Consider the following 20,807-nt stretch of genomic DNA (forward strand, 5'->3'; position numbering starts at 1 on the left):
ACCCAAACTATTCTATGATTCTATGATAAAGGAAAGTGCACGTACAGGTGTGATTGGAAGGGTCAGCTGCTTGGAGCGGGGATTGAGCACCTTGTTACGCCTTGAGTGGAACGCCCTCGTTAAATGGAGACAAGCACTTTTCTGTGCAGAGCAGGATGGAAGGTGGGGGCTGGTCTGTGAGTAGACGTGAAAGGTGGTTCTTCATCCAGAGTCCTTCCCCTTGTGTGGTGAAAGCCACCCATCAGGGGACCTGCGGCTGCAGTGGCAGAAGCAGAATTGCTCTCTGCTTGGCTGGCCACGTCCTCGTTTCTGTGACTCTGGGATGGGCAGCGGCCCCGTAACCATCTCCTGATGTGTCACGGTGCTGCCTTGGCAGGGGCAGTTGTGCTGTTCGTGCTTGGCACACAGGGAACTAAACCTCAGAAGGATTTTCTTTGGGGTTATACATTTCTGGTGGGATGGATGCTAATAGCCTAGGTAAGAGCACCCTTCTGCTGTTAGATAAAATTCTTGTGCTTGGCATGGAGCAACATGAGCCACATCCTTTTAAGTAAATACCCAGAAGTAATGAGTTAAGAAATGGTGTGTATGATCTTCTGCTCCAGCTGAACTAAACAACTCAGCATAAAAGGGTGGTTCTTGTTTTCCTCCAGCTCTTCTCCTCTCCCAAAAAGTTTGGCTAGTTGAAAGGCAAGCCAGGTCATCTCACCCAGCTTTGAAGCTGGTTGGAACCATTTGGTCATTAAACAGTTTGTGGTTTTAATTATCTTTTTTTTTTTTTTTTTTTTTAATATAAAATATTGCAGCTCTAAACTAGCTTTTTCTTCCCCCTTTTGTTTTATGTGACATCTGGATCGTTCAGGGAGTGTTATTCCATCTTAACATGGGGATGGTTGTCTTTTTGAACAGTGGAGGTTTTATACATCCAGTAGAGTAATGATCACGTGAAAAAGATTATACAGCTGGCTGTTGTCTTTCACATCTATTAACATAAGGTCTTTAATTGATTTAGGGGGGGTGTTTTGTCTGAACACTTGCAATTAGCAGCTCTTAATCACTAAACTATTTCGTTAGAAATCTGGCTTGATGGGTAGATTGGTGAAAAGAACAGGAGGAGCAGATATTGCTCGTTTCTTATTTTCTTTACCAAAAAATCCTGTGTTCTCTGGGAATAGCTGGGTGGGTGGGAAATGTCTCTGTGCATGTGTGGCTTTCTTCCAGCCACAGGTTAAAGAACAGGACGAAGAGGCTTTGAGTTCCTGTCCCAAGACAGGATTGATCTGCCTGTATCATGACCTACCTATATCAGATGTTTATTGTATACGGTTTTAACAACTTAAGATGATGGAGACAGCCTGTGCTCTTCTACTTCTCTTCACAAACCCCTTTATTTGTCTTCCTGAAGCTCTACATTTAGAGGTTACCTTTTGTCAGTATTTTTCTCTCTCTTTTGCTCTCTTTAGGTTCCAGTGTCTCGACAACCACGCGGGAAGGTGGATTATTTTTCAAACAATGAGCCTGCGTCTCTAGACATGATTTGTGGTTCGGTCCAGCTGGAGCTGTCTGAATGAAGCTATGGGCTGTGCCTCCGCCAAGCATGTTTCTACTGTTCAAAACGAAGAGGAAACTCAGAAGGGGAAAAACTATCAGAACGGAGATGTGTTTGGTGGTAAGTGTTGCAGGATTTTATCTTTCTACCAACATCACGAATGTTCTGGAAGGTATATTTGGGAGTCTTATCCTTTCACAAAACATAAAGGAAAATTCATGTTAAAATAAATCATAATGATAGTGCAGTTGGCCCCTGCAAGGGACAGACAGTACCATGACAGCTGGAACAGAGGTCAAGGGGAAATCCTTAGTGGAAAATTAACGTGCACTGTCCTTAACTCCTCACATCCTGGAATAGTTCAAATTTGCACAACCAGTTGCACAAGCCCCTTACATTTATATATGTGTCTGTGTGTGTATATTTGTCATTAAGTGCCAAAATAGTTGACTCATTTACAAAAAAAAAATTAAAATTAAAAAACCTATTCAGTAAGAAAAAGAATTCCTTAATACTTTTGTCCTGTAAAGCGATAAAACATTAGTTCTGAATTCCTGTAGCACACAATGTTTGAAGGTACAATGAAACTAGAAATAACCTTCTGTGAGGGATTCAGTGGTACTGGGAAGCTCTGAACATGGGATGAAAACATCTCTTTAAATGGGAAGACTGGTCTGTGATCCAGACATTATCACAGACACTTGTGCATCAGGAAGGTTGTGTAAGATAAAATGTATAGTCAGCTTCGTGATTTTTTTTCCCCCTAGATTCTGTTAGCTACATGTTTTTTAGATAATGATCTAAACAATAATTAATTTTTTAAAATGTTAGGAGTTATCTGAAAGACTGTTCAGAAGTGAGGTTTCTAGATCTGCCCAGCTACCAAGTCAGCTGTGAATAAGCCAGCTTGGTACTGTTATTCTTAAAACAGGTGCATTGCTCCTCAGTATGCCAAACTTCTCTTCTCTGGTGGTTTTTATAGCAATTGTTTGTGTAGAAGTGGGAATGACACATCTAGCAGCAAAAAATATCTCCCCTGTATTTTAAAAGCAATGATATTTCACTGTTTCAACCTTTCCGGGGGTTAATTTGCTCCCAACAGCAGATCCCAAAGTAAGAATATCTAGAGGAGTAATCTTGAAGAGCAGGTAGTTGTTCCTTGAGCTTCAGGCCTAAATGATGGGTTATTTTCCCCACTCGTGCTCCTTCACCGAGAGATGCTGGCTTTGGAATTGTGAGTTCAGTATGTTCCTTTTATTTAAAACAGGCTTCCAGTGCTGTCAGGAGCAAAAAGCTCTTATTAGTTTCTGAAAGGGATTTGAGTTTATATTTTAGCTGATATTTAGTGAGGGAGTAATTTTGGCAACATGTCTCTCTGCTTTTTTCTTTTTCCTTCTTCCCTCTCCCCCCTTAAACTGCGTGCTGCAGGCCAAAGATCATGATTTTAATGAGAAGAAACCTAGAGTAACTTCTAGAGGCAGAGCACTGAGAAGACTGAAGGGATTTCAAAGGGCTCCCACTTTGCAGAGCTGGACTGGTGTCAGCAGTATCATTTAGCTATTCTGGGACCCATTTGAGGGCTGTTAATTGTTCCCTGTTTTACACAAACCTATCAATAGGAAGAAATACTACCTGCTGTTAACCATTTTCTGGCACACACTTCAGTTTAGGTACACAGGCTGTCGTTGCTAAAGATCCAGTTTGATGTCTGATCCATTTTTAGCAAAGAGTTGGAGTCTGTGACTTAAATGACTTGTTGACTGGTAACCAGAATGGGCACAAAAGCCATGTTTGTCCCTTGCTGCTGAGGGACAGCCTCCAGATCAGGAATTGGGTGTAGACAGGAGGTGAGCTGAGGTGTACCTGGTTTTACTGCTGTCCTTTTGGGACCTATAAATGATCAACAGGATGTTCTCAGAAGCAGGAAGCCACATGCTTCAGGTGTACAGTGCTTTGCATAGTTCCTGAACACAATTTTTTAATATAAAAAAGAGAGAGGCAAGAAAATTACACTTTAACATCAAATCTATTGTCCTTCTGAACAAACTTATGGACTTACCAAACGCCTAGAGCTCTTTCATAGGAGACTGAATAATATTTCTGCTCCTCCTTCTTCCGTATTGGAAACTGTAGTGGCAATTGCATTCTTTGTTATGAGTTAGATCTGAAAGCTCAGAGTGTTCTGCCCACTTCATTTTCTATTAAACTTTCATGTTGTTAGTCCCAGACTAATTCCATGTAACATATTCTGCAGAGTTATTCCTTTAAGTCATCAAGGAAGAAGTTAGTGCCATATCAGAGGGCTCTCATCATCAGCTGCCTACAAGGAGAGAGCGTAGCTGTGCCAGATTTGAGCAGACAGTCTCAGCCAGGATGGCAAATATTAGCAGAATAAATTCCCAGAGATACACAGGAGGATGCACAGAGTCCAGCAAAGGTTAAAAAGCACTGCAACACTTCCATCATGTGTTCCCTTGTCCACTGCCAAGAGCTGCTGAACGTTTCCCTGCTTATTGTTGGGAATGGACAGAAGTGTCTTATCCAACCAGTGGCCAAGAAAGGGGATTAGAGGCAGTTGGTAAGAGCAGTAGTTTGGGCAGAGTGTCTCAGCAGCCTGTAGAGATAGAAAATTAACTGCAGAATGACTAGGCAGGGCAAGAACGATGTGTGCAGCAGGGAAATCAGATGGTTCACGAGGAGCGGGAAGGTAATGGAAAGGGAATTAGAGGCAGTTGGTAAGAGCAGTAGTTTGGGAAAAGGAGGCAGCAAAGTAAAAGAAACAGAGATGACAAGTGGAGTTGGAAGGTGGTGATGTAGTGATAGTCTTGATAACATCCTGAGAATATTAGTATCCATCATCATAAAAGATGATGTTCATAGATGTTGAACACTTGCAGTGTTCACATCTGGGGATGAATCTGACAGAAAGCACCTGTGCAGAAGTAGCAGGTATGAGCTTCGTAGTTGTAATAGCCCAGATTGCCTCAGATGTCTCACAAGTGGAGGAAATCCTGAAGGACATGGAAGAGCAATGACAGAATTAAAGGAAAATACCTCAGTGCTGGTGCTGCCTTCCCTGGCAGCTGGTCTGATCTGAAAGATGTGGCTTACAGCTCCTCGCTCTTTGCTTGCAATCTGAGATGAAACTCTTCTGAAGTTCTCTTCTTTCTTCCTTGAACATCATCCCCAGACAAGTTGCAGGCAGAAAGAGTCGATAGGAAGGATTGTACTTTCCATCTTGCTTTTGCGTGAAATAGGTCATTTTGAGTAAGAGGAACTATGAAAATACTTCTATTTGTTTCTAGCCAGGTTTCCTCTTACCTGGAATTCTTTGCCATTTAAGGGTTTTTGTAGTGTGTGGTCATAAGCATTAACCACATAGCTGAAAAACCTTCTTTCCCACATTTCACTCTGTTTCCATAAGTTTTGTTTGTCTTGGGGTTTTTCTCTTTGCCCTGGCAACAAAGGCAGTTGTTCGGATATTTCTGTGAGCTCTGTCTTGGGTGCTCAGGACCTTTCCCACTTTGCTCCACTGCTATAATTGCAGCTCCACAAGTAGCAAGTGGAGCTACTGAGGAATGAACTAGATGGTCATCAATACCATTGCAGTTGTCTTCCAGCTGGGCAATAAGAACTGCCAATGCCAGCCTACAGCGGTACAGAGCCCGTGGCTACTCTGTGCCATCTCTGCCATCAGCGTTGAGTAATGATGGATGTTTCAGAGTAGGGATTATCAGTCATAGCCTGGGGTTATAAAGATCCCTCTTGTAACTGATGGAAAAGAGCTGTAACTATATTGAGAGTGTTTGTGGGGAGGAGAAACCTATCTGGTTGTCATTAAACATGGACTCTTGCTATGGAAGATGTCTGCTGTACGTGTAGTAGAGGCAGGGAAACATCATAGAATCACAGAATGTTGGGGATTGGAAGGGACCTCAAAAGATCATCCAGTCCAATCCCCCTGCCAGAGCAGGAACCTAAATGAGATCACACAGGAAGGCGTCCAGGCGGGTCTTGAATGTCTCCAGAGAAGGAGACTCCACACCCTCCCTGGGCAGCCTGTCCCAGGGCTCTGGCACCCTCACTGTAAAGAAGTTTCTTCTCAAGTTGTAGCAGAACCTCCTGTGTTCCAGCTCACACCCATTGCCCCTTGTCCTATCGTTGGGCATCACTGAGAAGAGCCTGGCTCCATCCTCATGACATTCACCCTTAACATATTTATAAACATTAATGAGGTCTCCCCTCAGTCTCCTCTTCTCCAAGCTAAAGAGCCCCAGCTCCCTCAGCCTTTCCTAGCAGGGAGATGCTCCACTCCCTTCATCATCTTGGTGGCTCTGTGCTGGACTCTCTCAAGCAGTTAACATCCTTAGTTGTCTGAACTGAAGAAGACATTGAGGTATTCTCAGAACTGTGTAAATGGTGCTGTCTCCAAGCTTCTCATTTGGGACAAGCTCATGCTACAGGACTTCATGAGGAGAGGACCCAAGTAATTCCTGAGCAGCTCCTTTATTTCTGTGCCTTGGATAACAATTCTCCGTTCACGTTGCACAAGTTACCAGAACAGCATCGTTATTGCATTGCCAACTTTGAGTTCCTTTGCTATGAACACTCTTCTAGTCCTCTAGCACTTTTTCCTCTTCCTTTCAGGGGAGAAGCAGGCAGAGAAGCCATGCAGGAGTTAGGAGTGCCAACAGGGCCGCAGCTTTGCCCTCTGCCATCTTGTCACTCAACTTGCATGCCACCAGCCTTATGTTTTCAAAGTTTTGCAGCCCTCCCTCCAGCCCTCCCTGGTGTGTCTAGAAGACCACTTAACACTTCTGAAGCTTTCTTCAAGGATGTGTTGTTTATCTTAAGGTTTATCCATCCTGCTTTAGAAGAAAAGGGGATAATTTCCATCTATGTAGTGTTTCCATATTTTTTTTCTTTCTAATCAGTAGTTTTTGTTCGACTAGAGATGTCACTTGGAATCCAGAGACCATTTCTCAAGCTGCTCGGAGTGCTGCAGTTCTGCTTCTGCTCTTCCTCGGGGCCTCTGGATGGTTTTTCCTTCTCTTCCTGGTGGGCTCAGTTGAAACCAGGTCTATTGACTATTTCAGAGGTCATCACTTCTCTGAGGAATTTTTTTAATTTACTTTTCGAAGTCACTGCAGGTTAAGATCATTCTCCAGTGCCTTATTTCCTTCCTAACTTTTAACCTTCTTTTCAATTGAGCAGACACACTGAGCCAGGTGTTCACTGTAAATTTGCAACTTTAGTGTTGAAAACCAAGAAACCCGCCATGAAACCCATGAGTTCTGTAAGAATGAATTCTTGTTAACTGAAAAAAAAATCAAACCCAAAACAAAAACAACCCATAACAATTTCCATCTTATCCCAAACTGGAGGAGGCATGCTGCATTTTGCTGTAATGTATATTTAAATAATTGAGTTAGCAGGCCTGTCAAAGGAGATATTCTAGAGAAGATTGAATATAATATGATTATTATGTCTTGTTGGTCTCTAATGACTTTAAAATCCCTCTAATAAGGATAGTAATAATAAATCTTCATTTATTCATCATTCCACTTCAAAGCTGATTTCCAGGGCAATACAAAAGGACTATAATAATGTAAATACCAATGAAGAACAAAATGCCATGACAGACCCTTGAGTGTTTCTGATTTTAGCATGTGTTTTAATAATATGACATCTCTTGTAGATTAATTTTATTTATGCCTTTTAAGAAGCCATGGGATGTTCATTTGGGGAGGAGGCTATTGACGTAATTTTTTATGTAAGAAAATAGCTGGTAATTTGATTTCTTGTGGAAAAAAAAGAAAGATTTTACAATGTGTTTATTAATCTGAGAGGCTAATCCAGATGTTTATTTGGAGCTCTTGAGTGCTTTGCAAAAGTAAAAGTAAACATGGCAGGTAAGAACCTTCTGGCAAATTGGGAATATCCGTGCTGCAATTGCCAGAGAGGATTTCTGTTATTAACAGCAGTTCCAATTGCTAAACCAGTCTAAATAAAGCTGAATGCAAAGCACAAGAGTTTATAAACCAATTTATCTCGGGACAGCTGGGAGAATACAAGACAAGGAAATCTTTAGCATTGAGATATCATAATGAGAGTGACAAGCTGATCAGTACATAGGATCTGATTGACTACGTGACAGCTTGGGAAGTATCTTCACAACTTTCCTGGTTTGTGTTACAGACCCACCCTTGTTTTAGAGGTGGACAGCATGGAGGAGATGTGGGAGGGACCTGGTGCCAGATCACTTGCAGCTGTGCATGCCCTTATCTCTGCTCTGCTCTTCCTCATTTGTTTTTTATCAACAGTTTTCTCCTGTGTTGATGTTTCTTCCCAAATCTTTTGCAAATGCCATCGTTCAAAAGCCAAACAGGGAAGCTGAAGTATTTAACTGGGCAAGTATTGAGCTGTCCTGTATGGTGGCTGTCAGTTTGCAGTGTTGGGAAAGCAACAACCCATCTCACAGGGAGGGATTCCCTTCTCTCACCAAATCAAAGATTCAGCTTAGCCACCCAAAACAAAGACACTGCTCTGCAGCTGCCATACCTGAACTGGAGGGAGGTAGCTTTACTTGGCTTCTTGTTCACCAATAACACAGTTTAAAACCCAGACACTTTATGAACTCATCATGAGTTTTCTTTCTTCCTATATGTTTTCTGGGTTTGTCTCATTTCTGCTAACCCCTGCCCTGTGACAGTCAAGTATTTCCTTCCTCATGTCTGCTGTGTCTCACCCGTGTGGGTATCTCAATCCGCTGCCCAAGACAGCAGAGCTCTGGCCTGTGTGCATTTGCAGTAAGTGCCAAAAGATGCTACAATACTTGAAACTTTAAAAACATACCCACTGTATACAGGCAGAGAATAGCAAGGGGAATCTGGGACTGTGACTTACCCTTCCTAAGTATGTGTCATCTCCAAAAATATTGTGTCCAGACCTTTGTTTTGAAGGCACTTTCCTTGATTGACAGGCCTAGAATTATCATCTTACTTAAAACTTCAGGCTCAGATTGTTGCTCACGACACTTTAAAACATCTGTGAGCCTGGCAGACTGTTCAGATGTCCTTATTTAATATGAGATCAGCTTCCTAAAACTGCCTTGTTCCTGTGCACAAAATTTCACAGATCATCTTCTGTCCACCTGAAGATCTGAAGTTGGGAAGTTTTTAGTTAAAATTTGAAGTGAGAAAAATAAAGTAGAAGTGTTTTCAGTGAATAACATCTTGTTGTTACCTTTCCCTTTCCCTCAACTGTCAGGAAAAAAACCAAACCAACATACTAAAGCTAAGAATGAGAAATTCTTTCTTCTGGCCACGCTGTCTTTCAGTGTAGCTGTCCTCACTGAACTGAAACTATCTGGAAAACCATAGCTTCGTGAGTATAACGTCTGTCACGCTGACTGTGAACGTATGCCATGATCAGAGGGTCTTGCTGCAGTAGGCTTCACACAAACACCCAGCTCACTGTGCCTGGCAGCATTGATCTGATTGATTCTGTTGGTCAGCTGGGTAGCACTCCAACAGGAATTGCTCCAGCTCATTTGGCTGCCTGTCCTCACGTGCTTCTGCAATGTCAGACCTTCCTTGTTTTAGGGACAGTAGTGATTATGCATAAGGGAACCAGCACCATGCAGTGTCCTAATACCATACTGGATATTTTGAGACAATAACCTTTTTAAAGACATTTTAAAATGTGAACAAAGATCTCTGGTACCACCACAGGTGCTTGTTTCACACAGTGCTTCATCTGAGTTCCATGGAGGTGAGTGGCACGTAGGCATCTGCTCTCTGAAAACCCAGTCTCAGGGGCACAGAATTTTAAATATCCCCCTGGTTTCAAAGGAGGAGGTTTTTATTGCTGAAATTCACATTCCAGCTGAGCTCCTGAAAGGGTGGCTTTCACCTTGGTCATGATTTCAGCATCTCATGTTATAAAGTAGATCTTGCTTCGGTGGTTGAAATGTTAGGAAGTGAGTGTGTTGCTGCCTGGGGCTGGAGTACAAATTAGTACATGAGCATATTCCAGAATTAAACTAGACTGTTTTTCTTCACTTCTTTTATTGAGTTGAAATGATATTTTTTTAGTTTAACAACATCTTTGTTTTTATCCACCCTGTTCCAACTCGATTTAGTGACAGCCTGCTTTCTTATCTAAATAAACACAGGTCAGTACTAAACCCATGTTTGAGGAAACCAGAGAGAAGAATAGAAACAAAAATCCTGTGGTGTTATGTTCATATGGGAAATGTAATAAAATTGCATTTGTTATCTGGGTTTATGATATCTTTGTGTAACTCTGAAAACACCCTTAGTAAGTCAATAATTTACTATTTTATTCCTATAAGGAAACAACAGGGTTTAAAAAAAAAATAAGAATCAAAACAAAACCAAACCCCACCCTCAGGGTTTTGTCCAGTCGTGTATTCGTGATCAATTTGTGCAAAGAAAGTGTTTTTCACGTGAATTAAAACTCTGTTTTCATCTTTTGTGAAGAAGAGTGGCTCATCTTTATAGCTTTCTTGGAAGAGGTGCTGCTTTTGCAGTGTAAGGAAGAAGCTGTTCTGGACTATGGGTTTGCTCAGGGATTAGGAGCAAAACAAGCTTTTTATTCCCACTCCAGCAAGTAAATATATAGAGTGTTATAGAAAGAATAGAAAAGAGTCTTTTGTAGGAGGTGTAATGGGCCAGCATCTCTCCTGGAGCAGGAGCAGCGTTGCCCCACGCAGGGGGACAAGCTGGGAGCCAAAGATGAGCCCAGCACCTGCAGTGCCCTCACTGGTGGGTGCAATCCCACGGGGCCTGAACGCAGGTCTGAGCTGGGTGCTGGTGCTGCTCAGCAGTCCTGGGCATGGCAGTGAGCCAGGTCCAGGGTCCATGCAGGGAGCGTGGTGAGGAGCAGCAGGAGATGAGGCTAGAGACAAGGCTGGGGACAAACTAGAGCCTGCCAGAGGGGTCCATCCAGGAGACAAGATGCCTACAACATGGATTTGAGGTCTCTGCAGGAGATGGGACCAGAGGCAGGACTGGAGACAGACACACCTGCTCAGGCAAGGACTGAAGGCCCAACCCTTATCCAAAACAGAGCTCCTGGGTACATGGGCAGAAGGTTCAAGTGGAGGTCCCAGGTGGGGCTGGTCATGGCCTCTTAGTGCACTAAAAGCCTTGACAGCATCTATCCATTAATTGTGAGCTTCATGTAATGGTTGTGATTGATCTAGCTCTTCCTTCTCCTACTCCTCCCCATTTTGTTTTAACTTGCAAGTGGAGCAGTGCTGGTCTGATGGTCCTTAGGTTTGAGATCCAAGTCCATGGAAAGGTTCCTGTAGGCTCCAAGAAGATACCTTGCCACTTTTAACAAGTTTGGTTTTCAGCATCTAGTTTCACTGATCCAGCAGTGAAGAAAACTAGTTGAGAAGTGATGGTAGAGTAGCTCTGTAAATACTTGGGTGTTGGAAAATTGCTTAGTTGTAAATAGTTTCAGTGAAGTCAAGCAACTCAAGTGGTTGAAGACATTCATCAGTCAGGTATAGTAATCCCTGTGCAACCCAACGCTAGTGATAGTGGTGAGGTTCCCATTCAGGGGGAGTTAAAGAGCTTCTCCCCACCCTGCAGTACTCTATACATTATGTTTTGATGGCACTCTAGAGTCTCTCAGGAGTGGGCTAGCAATTATCTGAACGTGGATAAAGATGTCATACTTCCCTGTCCCTGTCATCATATCTCACGCAGGAGTTGCCACCTCTTCCGTATCATTGACCTTACAGCTACAGAAGCTTCTTGCTCATTTTAAGTCAAAAGTACGAAGGAAGGAGAAGAAAATGCTGACCCTCAGAGGCTGATCACATCCACCACCGGTGAGCAAGCCTGTGCTAGGGAGCAGATCGACCGAGCAGAGGCACAGAAATTGTCCTTAGGTGCTGGAGGAGTGTTCTCAGTCCCTGGCAGGGTGAGGTGTTGCATTTCTGCTCCCTCAGCTACACCACAGTCCTGCTTTGGGGAGGAACTGCATTTATAAGGCCAGGCTGGATGAGGCTTTGAGCAACCTGGTCTAGTGGAAGGTGTCCCTGCTGCTGGCAGGGGGGTTGGAACTGGATGAGCTTTAATGTCCCTTCCAACCCAAACCATTCTATGATGCATTCTATGATCTTCTTCTGGCAGTTAATCATCTTGCAGTGTTTACAACCCCTTGTATTCGATGGTGGCATTATTCTGCGATGTCATTCTACCTAGTGTGAGTGCGCTGTAGTTCTACCAACCTTCTCTGGTCCCCTGGGTTTAGCGTGATACGTGTGTAATCAGACTTGGCACCTTTAGTGGGGATTTATAGTATAAAGAGAGAAGGTGAACCAAGGTGGAGAAACAGTTGTTATCCCCATTTTTTGGGGGAGAAATTAATCACAGGTAGGTCATAACTTCCCCGCTTCATAGTTTAATGTCTTTTACAGTCTGCTCCTGGGTGTCACAGCACCCAAAGGAGATGTACTAGAGGATGGGGTGCTCTGAGGGCAACTCCCAAGTCTCTGCAAGCAGTTGATATGTGGAGAGAGTGAACATAGTTTTATTCTTGGGAATGACCCTTCCCATAAGCAGTTTAGCTCCATGAAGAGCACAGAGTTGGATGCAGCTGAAGAGCACGGGGTGTGCATTTCACGAGTGCATTAGTAGGCTATAAATAGGGCCGTACATCCGCCTTCGGTATGGGCTAGAGAGAAGGCAGGATGTATTTTCTGGCAGCCTTGGTGCTGAAGGAAATCCATTTTATTTTATTTTATTTTTATTTTATGGTACAGACAAACTTATTTTTCTTACTTAATCTTTTAAAGACAGAGTCCTTGGTGTTCATTGCCCACTTGTAGGTGCAAATGAGGAGAAATCACAGTACAATGCCACGTGCTTTCAATTACTGCGGTGTTCTTTTTGTCATTTTCCAAGTGTTGTATTACTTGGTTACAAAATTAAAAAAAAAAATAACCCACACACAAAAAAACCCCACAAAACTTAAACAAACAAACCACCACCAACAAAAAAACCCAACAAGCCACAAAACCTGAAGACTGAAGACCTAAAAACCACAAAACCTTAAGACCTAAAGGCTGGCCAGGGAGGTGGTGGAGTCACCTTCCCTGGAGGGATTTAAAAGGCGGGTAGACGAGGTGCTCAGGGACATGGTTTAGAGGTGGAATTGGTAGTGTTGGGTTTATGGTTGGACTCGATGATCTTAAAGGTCTTTTCCAACCACTGTGATTCTGTGACTCTATGAAATTTGGCGAGAAGAGCTCAGTGTCGGGGATAATTCTCCAATTCCCCCAGGTAAGCCTTGTGAAGCTGCATGGATGCATAGTCATTTCAGCAACACAGGACTGTAATTTTATATCTACTGGTAGGAATACCTATGAAATACAAGAAGATACCTGGCCAGTAGGTATTTGTGTACCCACATGTACACAGCCAAAGATGTCTTTACAGGTCAGTTGCTGTGAAACTTTGATTTCTAAAAAGCTGCCGAAATGCTTCGCTGTCCTGTGTGCTCGGACTACAGTGAAACATCCATCCGCTAACAAAGAAGGCATCTCCCCATTAGATACTTCTCCAAACCACTGAGACATCATGGGTATTTTAAATCATAGACTCACAGAATGGTTGGAAGGGACTTTAAAGACCATCCAGTTCCAACCCCCCTGCCAGCAGCAGGGACACCTTCCACTAGACCAGGTTGCTCAAAGCCTCATCCAACCTGGCCTTCAACACTTCCAGGGAGGAGCAGCCACAGCTTCTCTGGCCAACCTGGGACACTGTCTCACCACCCTCACGTGTGGGTGAAGGGTTATAACATGTGGCTACTGGGTTATAAATCCTATAACCCTGGTCCGAGGCCCGAGACTGCCAGTGTTCTGTCTTTCACAGGATCACAGAATATTCATATTATATGAGTTTGCACCAAAAAAAATTGTAAAAAAATCAGGAAGTGTGGAGATGCTGAGACTGCTGCCTCATGGCCTCACCAAAACCACAGCCTGGCTTCTGCTGAGCAGGTGTAATCGTGCCCTGCAAGGTGCCTTTTCTTCTTACCTGTATGGGGCGGGAGCTCTGGGAAAAAGGATCAGGTTTAGGGTTCTCTTAAATGATGTATTTCCTTTCTGCTCTTGTAAGAGGAGAGCTGCAAGGGGCTGCTCGGGTGACAGGCACGGAGCTCTTCATGTTCTATGATCACAGAATCACAGGATGGTTGAGGTTGGAAGGGACCTCTGAAGGTCATCTAGTCCAACCACCCTGCTCAAGCAGGGATACTGGGAAATAGCATGAAGTCACCTTTGTTTCAGGATTTATGGTTTCAGAAATAATCTTGGTCTATTCAAAGGGGAAAAAAAAATGAGGTGTAGGTGTTTCTTCATGGAGGTCTCCTGAATTAGATTAATGGTTGTATGTATTAAAATTACATACATTTTATCCCCTGTATTTTGTCGTCGAGTATATATTGAATTTCGAACTGTAGGAACTGGATGCATCTTGAGATCTTTTTAGGCTGAAAATGCTCGTCTAATATAAACGCTCGTATATATGAAAAATATAATGAAATATATATTTGTGTATACATAAATATATATTAAAAATATATAAAGTATATACTTATATATAAGTATATATATAAAACATGTTCCTTATTTTGAGGGGTTTTTTGAAGCTATTATTAAAAACTGTCTTTTTTCACACACTGATAATTTGCTTTCTTATAAAAAGCATTGCGCAGAGGAAAGGGGAGGATACGTGGAAAATCATAAGTGTTTAAAATTTCTCTCCTTCTCTCTTCCCTCTTCCCTCTTCCCTCTTCCCTCTTCCCTCTTCCCTCTTCCCTCTTCCCTCTTCCCTCTTCCCTCTTCCCTCTTCCCTCTTCCCTCTTCCCTCTTCTCTCTTCTCTCTTCTCCCTCTTCCCTCTTCCCTCTTCCCTCTTCCCTCTTCCCTCTTCCCTCTTCCCTCTTCCCTCTTCCCTCTTCTCTTTCTGTCAAATTTACACTTCCAGCATATCCTAAATGTGCATCTTCATGTATTATTTGCACAGAGCAGCTTCGGTGTGGTTGCAGGACAGCAGGCAGCGGCCGGAGATGAGTACTTACTTCTAGTCCCCTAAATGGGTTACGCTCCTGATGACAGTAGGGACAAGAGTGGAGATCCTTAATGGTCCAAGACGATGTGGAAGAGCTCTGACTACATGCTGCAGAGAATTAGGAGTTATTTTGTGGCTTGGTGTGTGTGGTGAGATGGAGATGTTCAACCAGGCTTCTCCTGCGACTGGACGGAGCCGGGAGCCGGGCAGTCCCTTGCTGCCCAGTGTCACTCTGGTTCTGGGGATTTCTTAGGGTGTTCTCATCGTTACCGTTGATTGCTTGAACAATGTGCCTTCATCAGCACCGTTGGGTGGTAGGTGTTTGCTTTTTGGGCTTTAAATAAAGCTTTTGCAACGTGGATGCTCCTCAGGAGCATCTTTCAGAGATAACAAATTAACTCTGAACATTGTAACCAGAGTAAAATATTAATCTTTCTAATAGGTTAATTTGGTAGCTCTTTGGATGGCCTGTGAGTAAAGTAATGTAATTAACTTCTGTATCTTTTGTATCTGGCAATGTATGCTGTATTTTATAAATCAAGTTTTCATGAGTCCCCTCTTGGTTTACGGAAATACTAACAACGAGGGGACATTTGTGCTCATCATGAATCTCCAGTACATTAATAGTCCTGGATAATTATTCTGTCCCTTTCATAATGCAGTTAATAAAAATGAAATAGCTGTTGACTTACAAATATTCTTTGAGATACATGAGCAGTGAAAATTTAGTAGACTAATATTGATAGAAGAAAGGCAAAAAGGATGTGAAAATCCATTTCAAGTCATACGTCGCGGGGCAACAATCTGATTTAATAGTTGGCCGATTGAGAATGGTGTTACTTGTTAAATAAAGAGGAACTTTTATTGAGAAGGAAACAGAAGACACCTCATAGTGGATTTACAATAATAATTAGTGTGTAATTTTGACGGTGTGGAGAGGTAATGACTCTTTTTTTATTTTTCTCCCAAGGAACTTCTGGGGCAGCTCAGTTCAGGAGAGGTTTTTGGTGTTTGGAACAATTGGTCGGTACGTTAGCAGGGCTGTAAGGAGCAGGACCTGCACTGATGTCCAAGGGATGCTCACAGTGATGGTCCATTAGGGTTTTGGTTTTTTTTCTGGAATGTGAATAGTCCCTGACAGGTTCTGTGCTAAAATGATAATATTTTGCAGTGGAGTAGGTAGAGGGATGTTGGCTGGGAGAGATTCAGCAGAGACTGGGAGTTTTGTTAATGGTATTGAAACACCTGAAAAGAATTAAATATTTAGTGCTTGATGGTTTGGGTTGGTTTTTTTCCCCCCTTTCTAAGAGAGAATTTTAAAAAGAAGCAGTAAAATGAAGTTGAAGTAACCTTTCTGGCCTGCCTGCACTGTGCTATCTAGATTGGCCAAGGTGACAACTTCTGGGTTGATATCAAGACAGTTTCCAGGATGTGGTGTGGAGAGGCGAGTGCTGTCCTCTCGTCTCTCCTCCATGGTTGAGGAGGTCTTACCGTCACTGCCTACAGGCTTCCTACGTTTTTGCCACCTAGTTGGATGGCAGGAGAAGTTTTAGCCCTTCTTGTGTTGCAGTTTATGTTATATTTGCAGGTTTGCTCCCCAACCGTTCCTCTTCTTGTGTCTCCCCCTTCCATGACAAAGAGGTCTACGCCTGTGACACCAATTCTTCAAACTTTGCTTCTGCAGTTTCTGAGCAGCACAGAGTGGTTTTTTTCAGGGCAGGGTCATGCAGTTTTGTTTAAAAAAATAAGTTTGTGGTGTTTAAAGGTAGTAAGTGATGGGAAATGCTGAACTTCCAGCTCCTTCAAGGTGCTGCAAGGGCTGTGAAGGGCCAGTCCCATGCTGCTCTGCTGTCATGGATGGTCCAATGTCGATCCAAAAACCTACCTGGTGCTTTCATATGGACAGCAATATTTTCAAGGCACAGACCCTTTGTTTTCCTCCTGTCTGTTCCTTTAATTAATCTCTCTGCTGCTGGTTTCCTCTCCTGCTTTCATTTCTCAATTTGATCTTTTTAGTGGGGTGGATAATTGCATTTACTGAGTATCCTTCCTGCCGAGCACTGTGGCTGTAATCTCTTCCACCTGAGAAATGGTTTCCTTTGAACAACCTGGTGTCTGGCTCAAAAGTTACATGTTAATTAAATGCAAAAAAACCACCCCAAAACAACCCCCAAAAAACCCCCCACCAAAACCTCCTCTGTGTGTATATGAGTTATATAGTTTCAGCAAGCAAAAATCTGGGGTAGTTGCAAGACAGTGATGAGTGCACACCACCAGCACTGGCTTTTGCCTTCTTAATTACAAATGAGTGCACAAAAGTCTTTAATTATATGAGTTCCTGGCTGTTTTTTTCAATACCATCTTATATCTGGAGTTTCCTCAGATCTTGAATACAAATGGAAGCTTAAAATATCTGGAGACTGTGTAATTAAAGATGGCACCATACAAGTGAGGTGGAAATCATGTGTTTAGCAGTAACTGGATTTTAGGATGTTGAGGTTGTATTTTTAAGAGTCTTTCTGAGGTTGTGGTGCATTTCCTCGTGCTTGAACCAGCCGCTGGCAGTGTTTACCTGGGCAGGGGGATGCGTTGGTGGAGCTGGCCGGAGAACCCCTGACCTTCTTGTCAGGGAGCTGTGTCCTGAAGCAGAGAAGCAGCAGAAGGTTCCCCTCCTTCACTGGGTCCAGGCAGGGTTTAAGATTTCTGCTCCTCCCCCTGCCATATGCAGTGCACGTCCATGAGCCCCCTTGTCCCCAAGGGTTGTTTTTCAAGCAGCTTTGGGTACTCAGTGTCTTCCACTTGTTCTTGCATCTTCCCATACTTCTCTTTGTGTGAAGAGAATTAACCCTGAGGAGTGTGGAAGAAGGCTGAGCTAGAGCTGGAAAATCTTTAGGTTATAGTCTGACCGAGGAACTGTCCTCCCCACTCAGTCTGGAGACCCAGAGCGGGGTGACCTGCATGCAAGGAAGCCAGTTGTGCAAACCGTGGTGAGTTGTCATTTGTCACCTACATGGTGTAAATGGAGAGACTGCATATGAAGCAGAAAGCTTTATGGAAAAATTACTTCCTACAAAGTAATTTTTATATATAAATATACATATTGCACACCAATATATATATTTATTTTTATTTTCTTTTCCTCTCCCAAAGTACTCCTCTGACCTACCACTAAGGGACACGGAGCAGATATGCTGTAGTGGGCCTGTGCCCCTGGTAGTTAACACAATCCTTTATGCATAACATGACAGAAGATGGTGTGTAACCCTCTAGTTTTCATACTACTTGGACCATGTGATAGTCCAAATGTAAAGTAGCCTTGGGAACTTTTTGACTAAGAAGAAACAAAGTAGTAGAAGGAACCAAGTAATGAAAGAGTTGGGGCTGTTCAGCCTGGAGAAGAGGCGGTTCCGGGGAGATCTTATAGTGGCCTCCCAGTACCTGAAGGGGCTACAAGAAAGCTGGGGAGGGACTTTTCATAAGGGCAGTTAATGACAGAACAAGGGGAAATGGGTTTAAGCTGAAAGAGGGGAGGTTTAGATGAGATATTAGGAAGAAGTTCTTCACTGTGAGGGTGGTCAGACACTGGAACAGGTTGCCCAAGGAAGTTGTGGATGCCCCCTCCCTGGAAGTGTTGAAGACCAGGTTGGATGAGGCTTTGAGCAACCTGGTCTAGTGGAAGGTGTCCCTGCTGCTGGCAGGGGGGTTGGAACTGGATGATCTTTAAGGTCCCTTCCAATCCAAACCATTCTATGATTCTAATGACCTCCTTGATTCAGCTGCTCGTGTCCTACATACAGCGGTGTGTCTCTGCAAGTCATGTAACACATTCCATAATTAAATCTGTAGAAACAAGGCAGCAAAATTACGGCTTCATCATCATCTACCACTTGATTAGATGGAAGGAGAAAAGAAATTGGAAAACCTGAGGTACATAAACTGAGGCATGCGATGAGCAGCACTATCAAGCGTTGGAATGGTACCTTCTCCCCCAGGCAGGGTCTTTCATGAGAGACATGGAGATACCAAAAGGATCAGGAGCTGCAAGCAGTTTGCAGCACTGGAAACCCCTGACAGCATTCCTGAAGGATGGGTTAATATGGCAACAGGAGTTTTTGTGCTTTCACAGCAGCAAAGAACAAGTTGATGTCCATTAATGTTAATGGAGTCGTGCTGCTGTCAGACCTGTCAGTCCCAGAGGAGTGCTGTTGAAAGCTGTCGTGATTCGGGCCTGGAAAAGGGTAGTCTGATAAAGTGAAGGGGAATTTGATCAAATTTACCAGTTTAGATCAAATTTTCAAGTAGGCATCACCCTTCAGGGAGTTAATGTTTCAGAAAGCACTGGGTGTGATATGGGGCTGTAGTAGGAACTGCTCAACAGAAAAGAGCAAGTCTTGCCTTGCTTTAGGCAAGTGTCCTTCTAATACTGCACAAGTCCTCCATGTAGGGTCTCATTTTTTATTATAATGAACATCTCAGTCTCCGTTTTCCCCCCAAAACCCAACCCTAGCAGTCCCATCTGCCTGGTGCAGAAGCAGTATTTAGCATTCTGGGTTTAAACTGAAAGAGGGGAGGTTCAGATGAGATATTAGGAAGAAGTTCTTCACTGTGAGGGTGGTCAGACACTGGAACAGGTTGCCCAGAGAAGCTGTGGCTGCTCCTCCCTGGAAGTGTTTAAGGCCAGGCTGGATGAGTCTTTGAGCAACCTGGTCTAGTGGAAGGTGTCCCTGCTGCTGGCAGGGGGGTTGGAACTGGATGATCTTTAATGTCCCTTCCAACCCAAACCAGTCTATGATTCTATAAGAAGAAAAAATACTCGAGGGTGGTCTTTCCCGATGCGGTGCCATCTGTGTCGTACATTCAGATTTTTAAACAGCTTTTCTTTCAGATGACTTATATTTTGCTGGCAGAATTGCTCTGTTGTTTGTGCACCTGCGTTCTGTTTAATATCTGGTGGTGTCCACTGGCTCAGCTTCCAGCAGTGGCTCTATTTTAGATTGAATTAAGGTAAAGTAACTTCATTTGGCAGATCAGAATGAGCATTTTCAGATGGTCCTTTGAGAAAAATAGGTTGGCTTCTTTCCTAAGCTCTTTTTTTTCTGTTCTGCTCATGTTAGTAAAAACAACATGATCACTAAGACTGAGAATTGCCTGGGAGCTGGTAGCTCTGAGGGTTGGTGACACAGGAAGATGACGGGCTGCTCACCCCGTGCTGGTTGATCTCCGATGAAATTTCACTCTCAACCCACATCCAGGTGGATCGGAAATCCACCCCCACAGCTGCAAATCACAGCAATTAAGTCAGAGTCGGAATAACCATGTGGAATCAAAACAACCATGTAGATGCTGCTTTCTGAGAGTGCTTGGAGCTGGAGCTAAGATGTTAACTGAGATATCCTCCGTTCCCTGGTATTTAGTTCAAAAAACATCAGTTTCCAGGATTTCTGCAACTTCTTTCTCTAACTGTTGACCTTATTTTTTGATTTTGACATAAATTTTGCTGGTATCCAGGCAGTTGATACCCGAATGCAGTGAAAGAGCTGGAATAAACTGGAGAGCTCATCTCATCCCTCCTGTGCTCCAAAACAGGATGGACTTCAACCCGTGGTGCTCAAGGCTGATGACTTTTTAAAGAGCCCTGATGATGGAAACTGCAACCACCCAAGCAATTAATTCTAGTACTTGACTGTCCTTGTCAAGTTAATGATTTTTTCAAATGTCCAGACTGGCTCTTTCTAGAGTTAAGCCTACCACTGCTCATCCTACCAGCATAGCTGTGAGCTCAGAGTATTCCTCCTTTGACATGGCTCTGTAGGTGGCTTTACATGCTTCGTGTTTAATGTCTAAGTGGCTCACCTGCTCTTAGAATCATAGAATCATAGGATGTTGTCAGTTGGAAGGGACCCACAAGGATCATGGAGTCCAACTCCTGTCCCTGCACAGGACAAGCCCAACATTCAGCCCATGTCCCTGAGGGCCTTGGCCAAATGCTGCTGGAATCTTGTCAGGCTTGGTGCCATGAGCACCTCCCTGGGGAGCCTGTTCCAGTGCTCCACCACCCTCTGGGTGCCTGAAGAACCTTTTCCTCATGTCCAACCTCACCCTCCCCTGCCACATCTTCCTGCCATTTCCTCTGCTCCTGGCATTT

At 43.5% G+C, this 20,807-nt stretch overlaps 1 protein-coding gene across 1 annotated transcript in view; it reads left to right on the forward strand.

The window, feature by feature from the left end:
• Window positions 1–1,575: 1,575 nt before the first annotated feature.
• The window catches only part of CUNH1orf21 (chromosome unknown C1orf21 homolog), a gene marked incomplete at its 3' end in the record, with an annotated part of 27,504 nt that continues 8,272 nt past the window's right edge, over window positions 1,576–20,807 (forward strand). Inside the window, exon 1 of the mRNA XM_010172085.1 lies at window positions 1,576–1,669. Within this exon, the coding sequence (XP_010170387.1) occupies window positions 1,576–1,669 (94 nt within the window). The remainder of the gene's footprint in view (window positions 1,670–20,807) is intronic.

The sequence above is a fragment of the Antrostomus carolinensis genome, unplaced genomic scaffold, assembly GCF_000700745.2.
Source record: "Antrostomus carolinensis isolate BGI_N321 unplaced genomic scaffold, ASM70074v2 scaffold7807, whole genome shotgun sequence".
In the NCBI taxonomy this organism is placed as follows: Eukaryota; Metazoa; Chordata; class Aves; order Caprimulgiformes; family Caprimulgidae; genus Antrostomus; species Antrostomus carolinensis.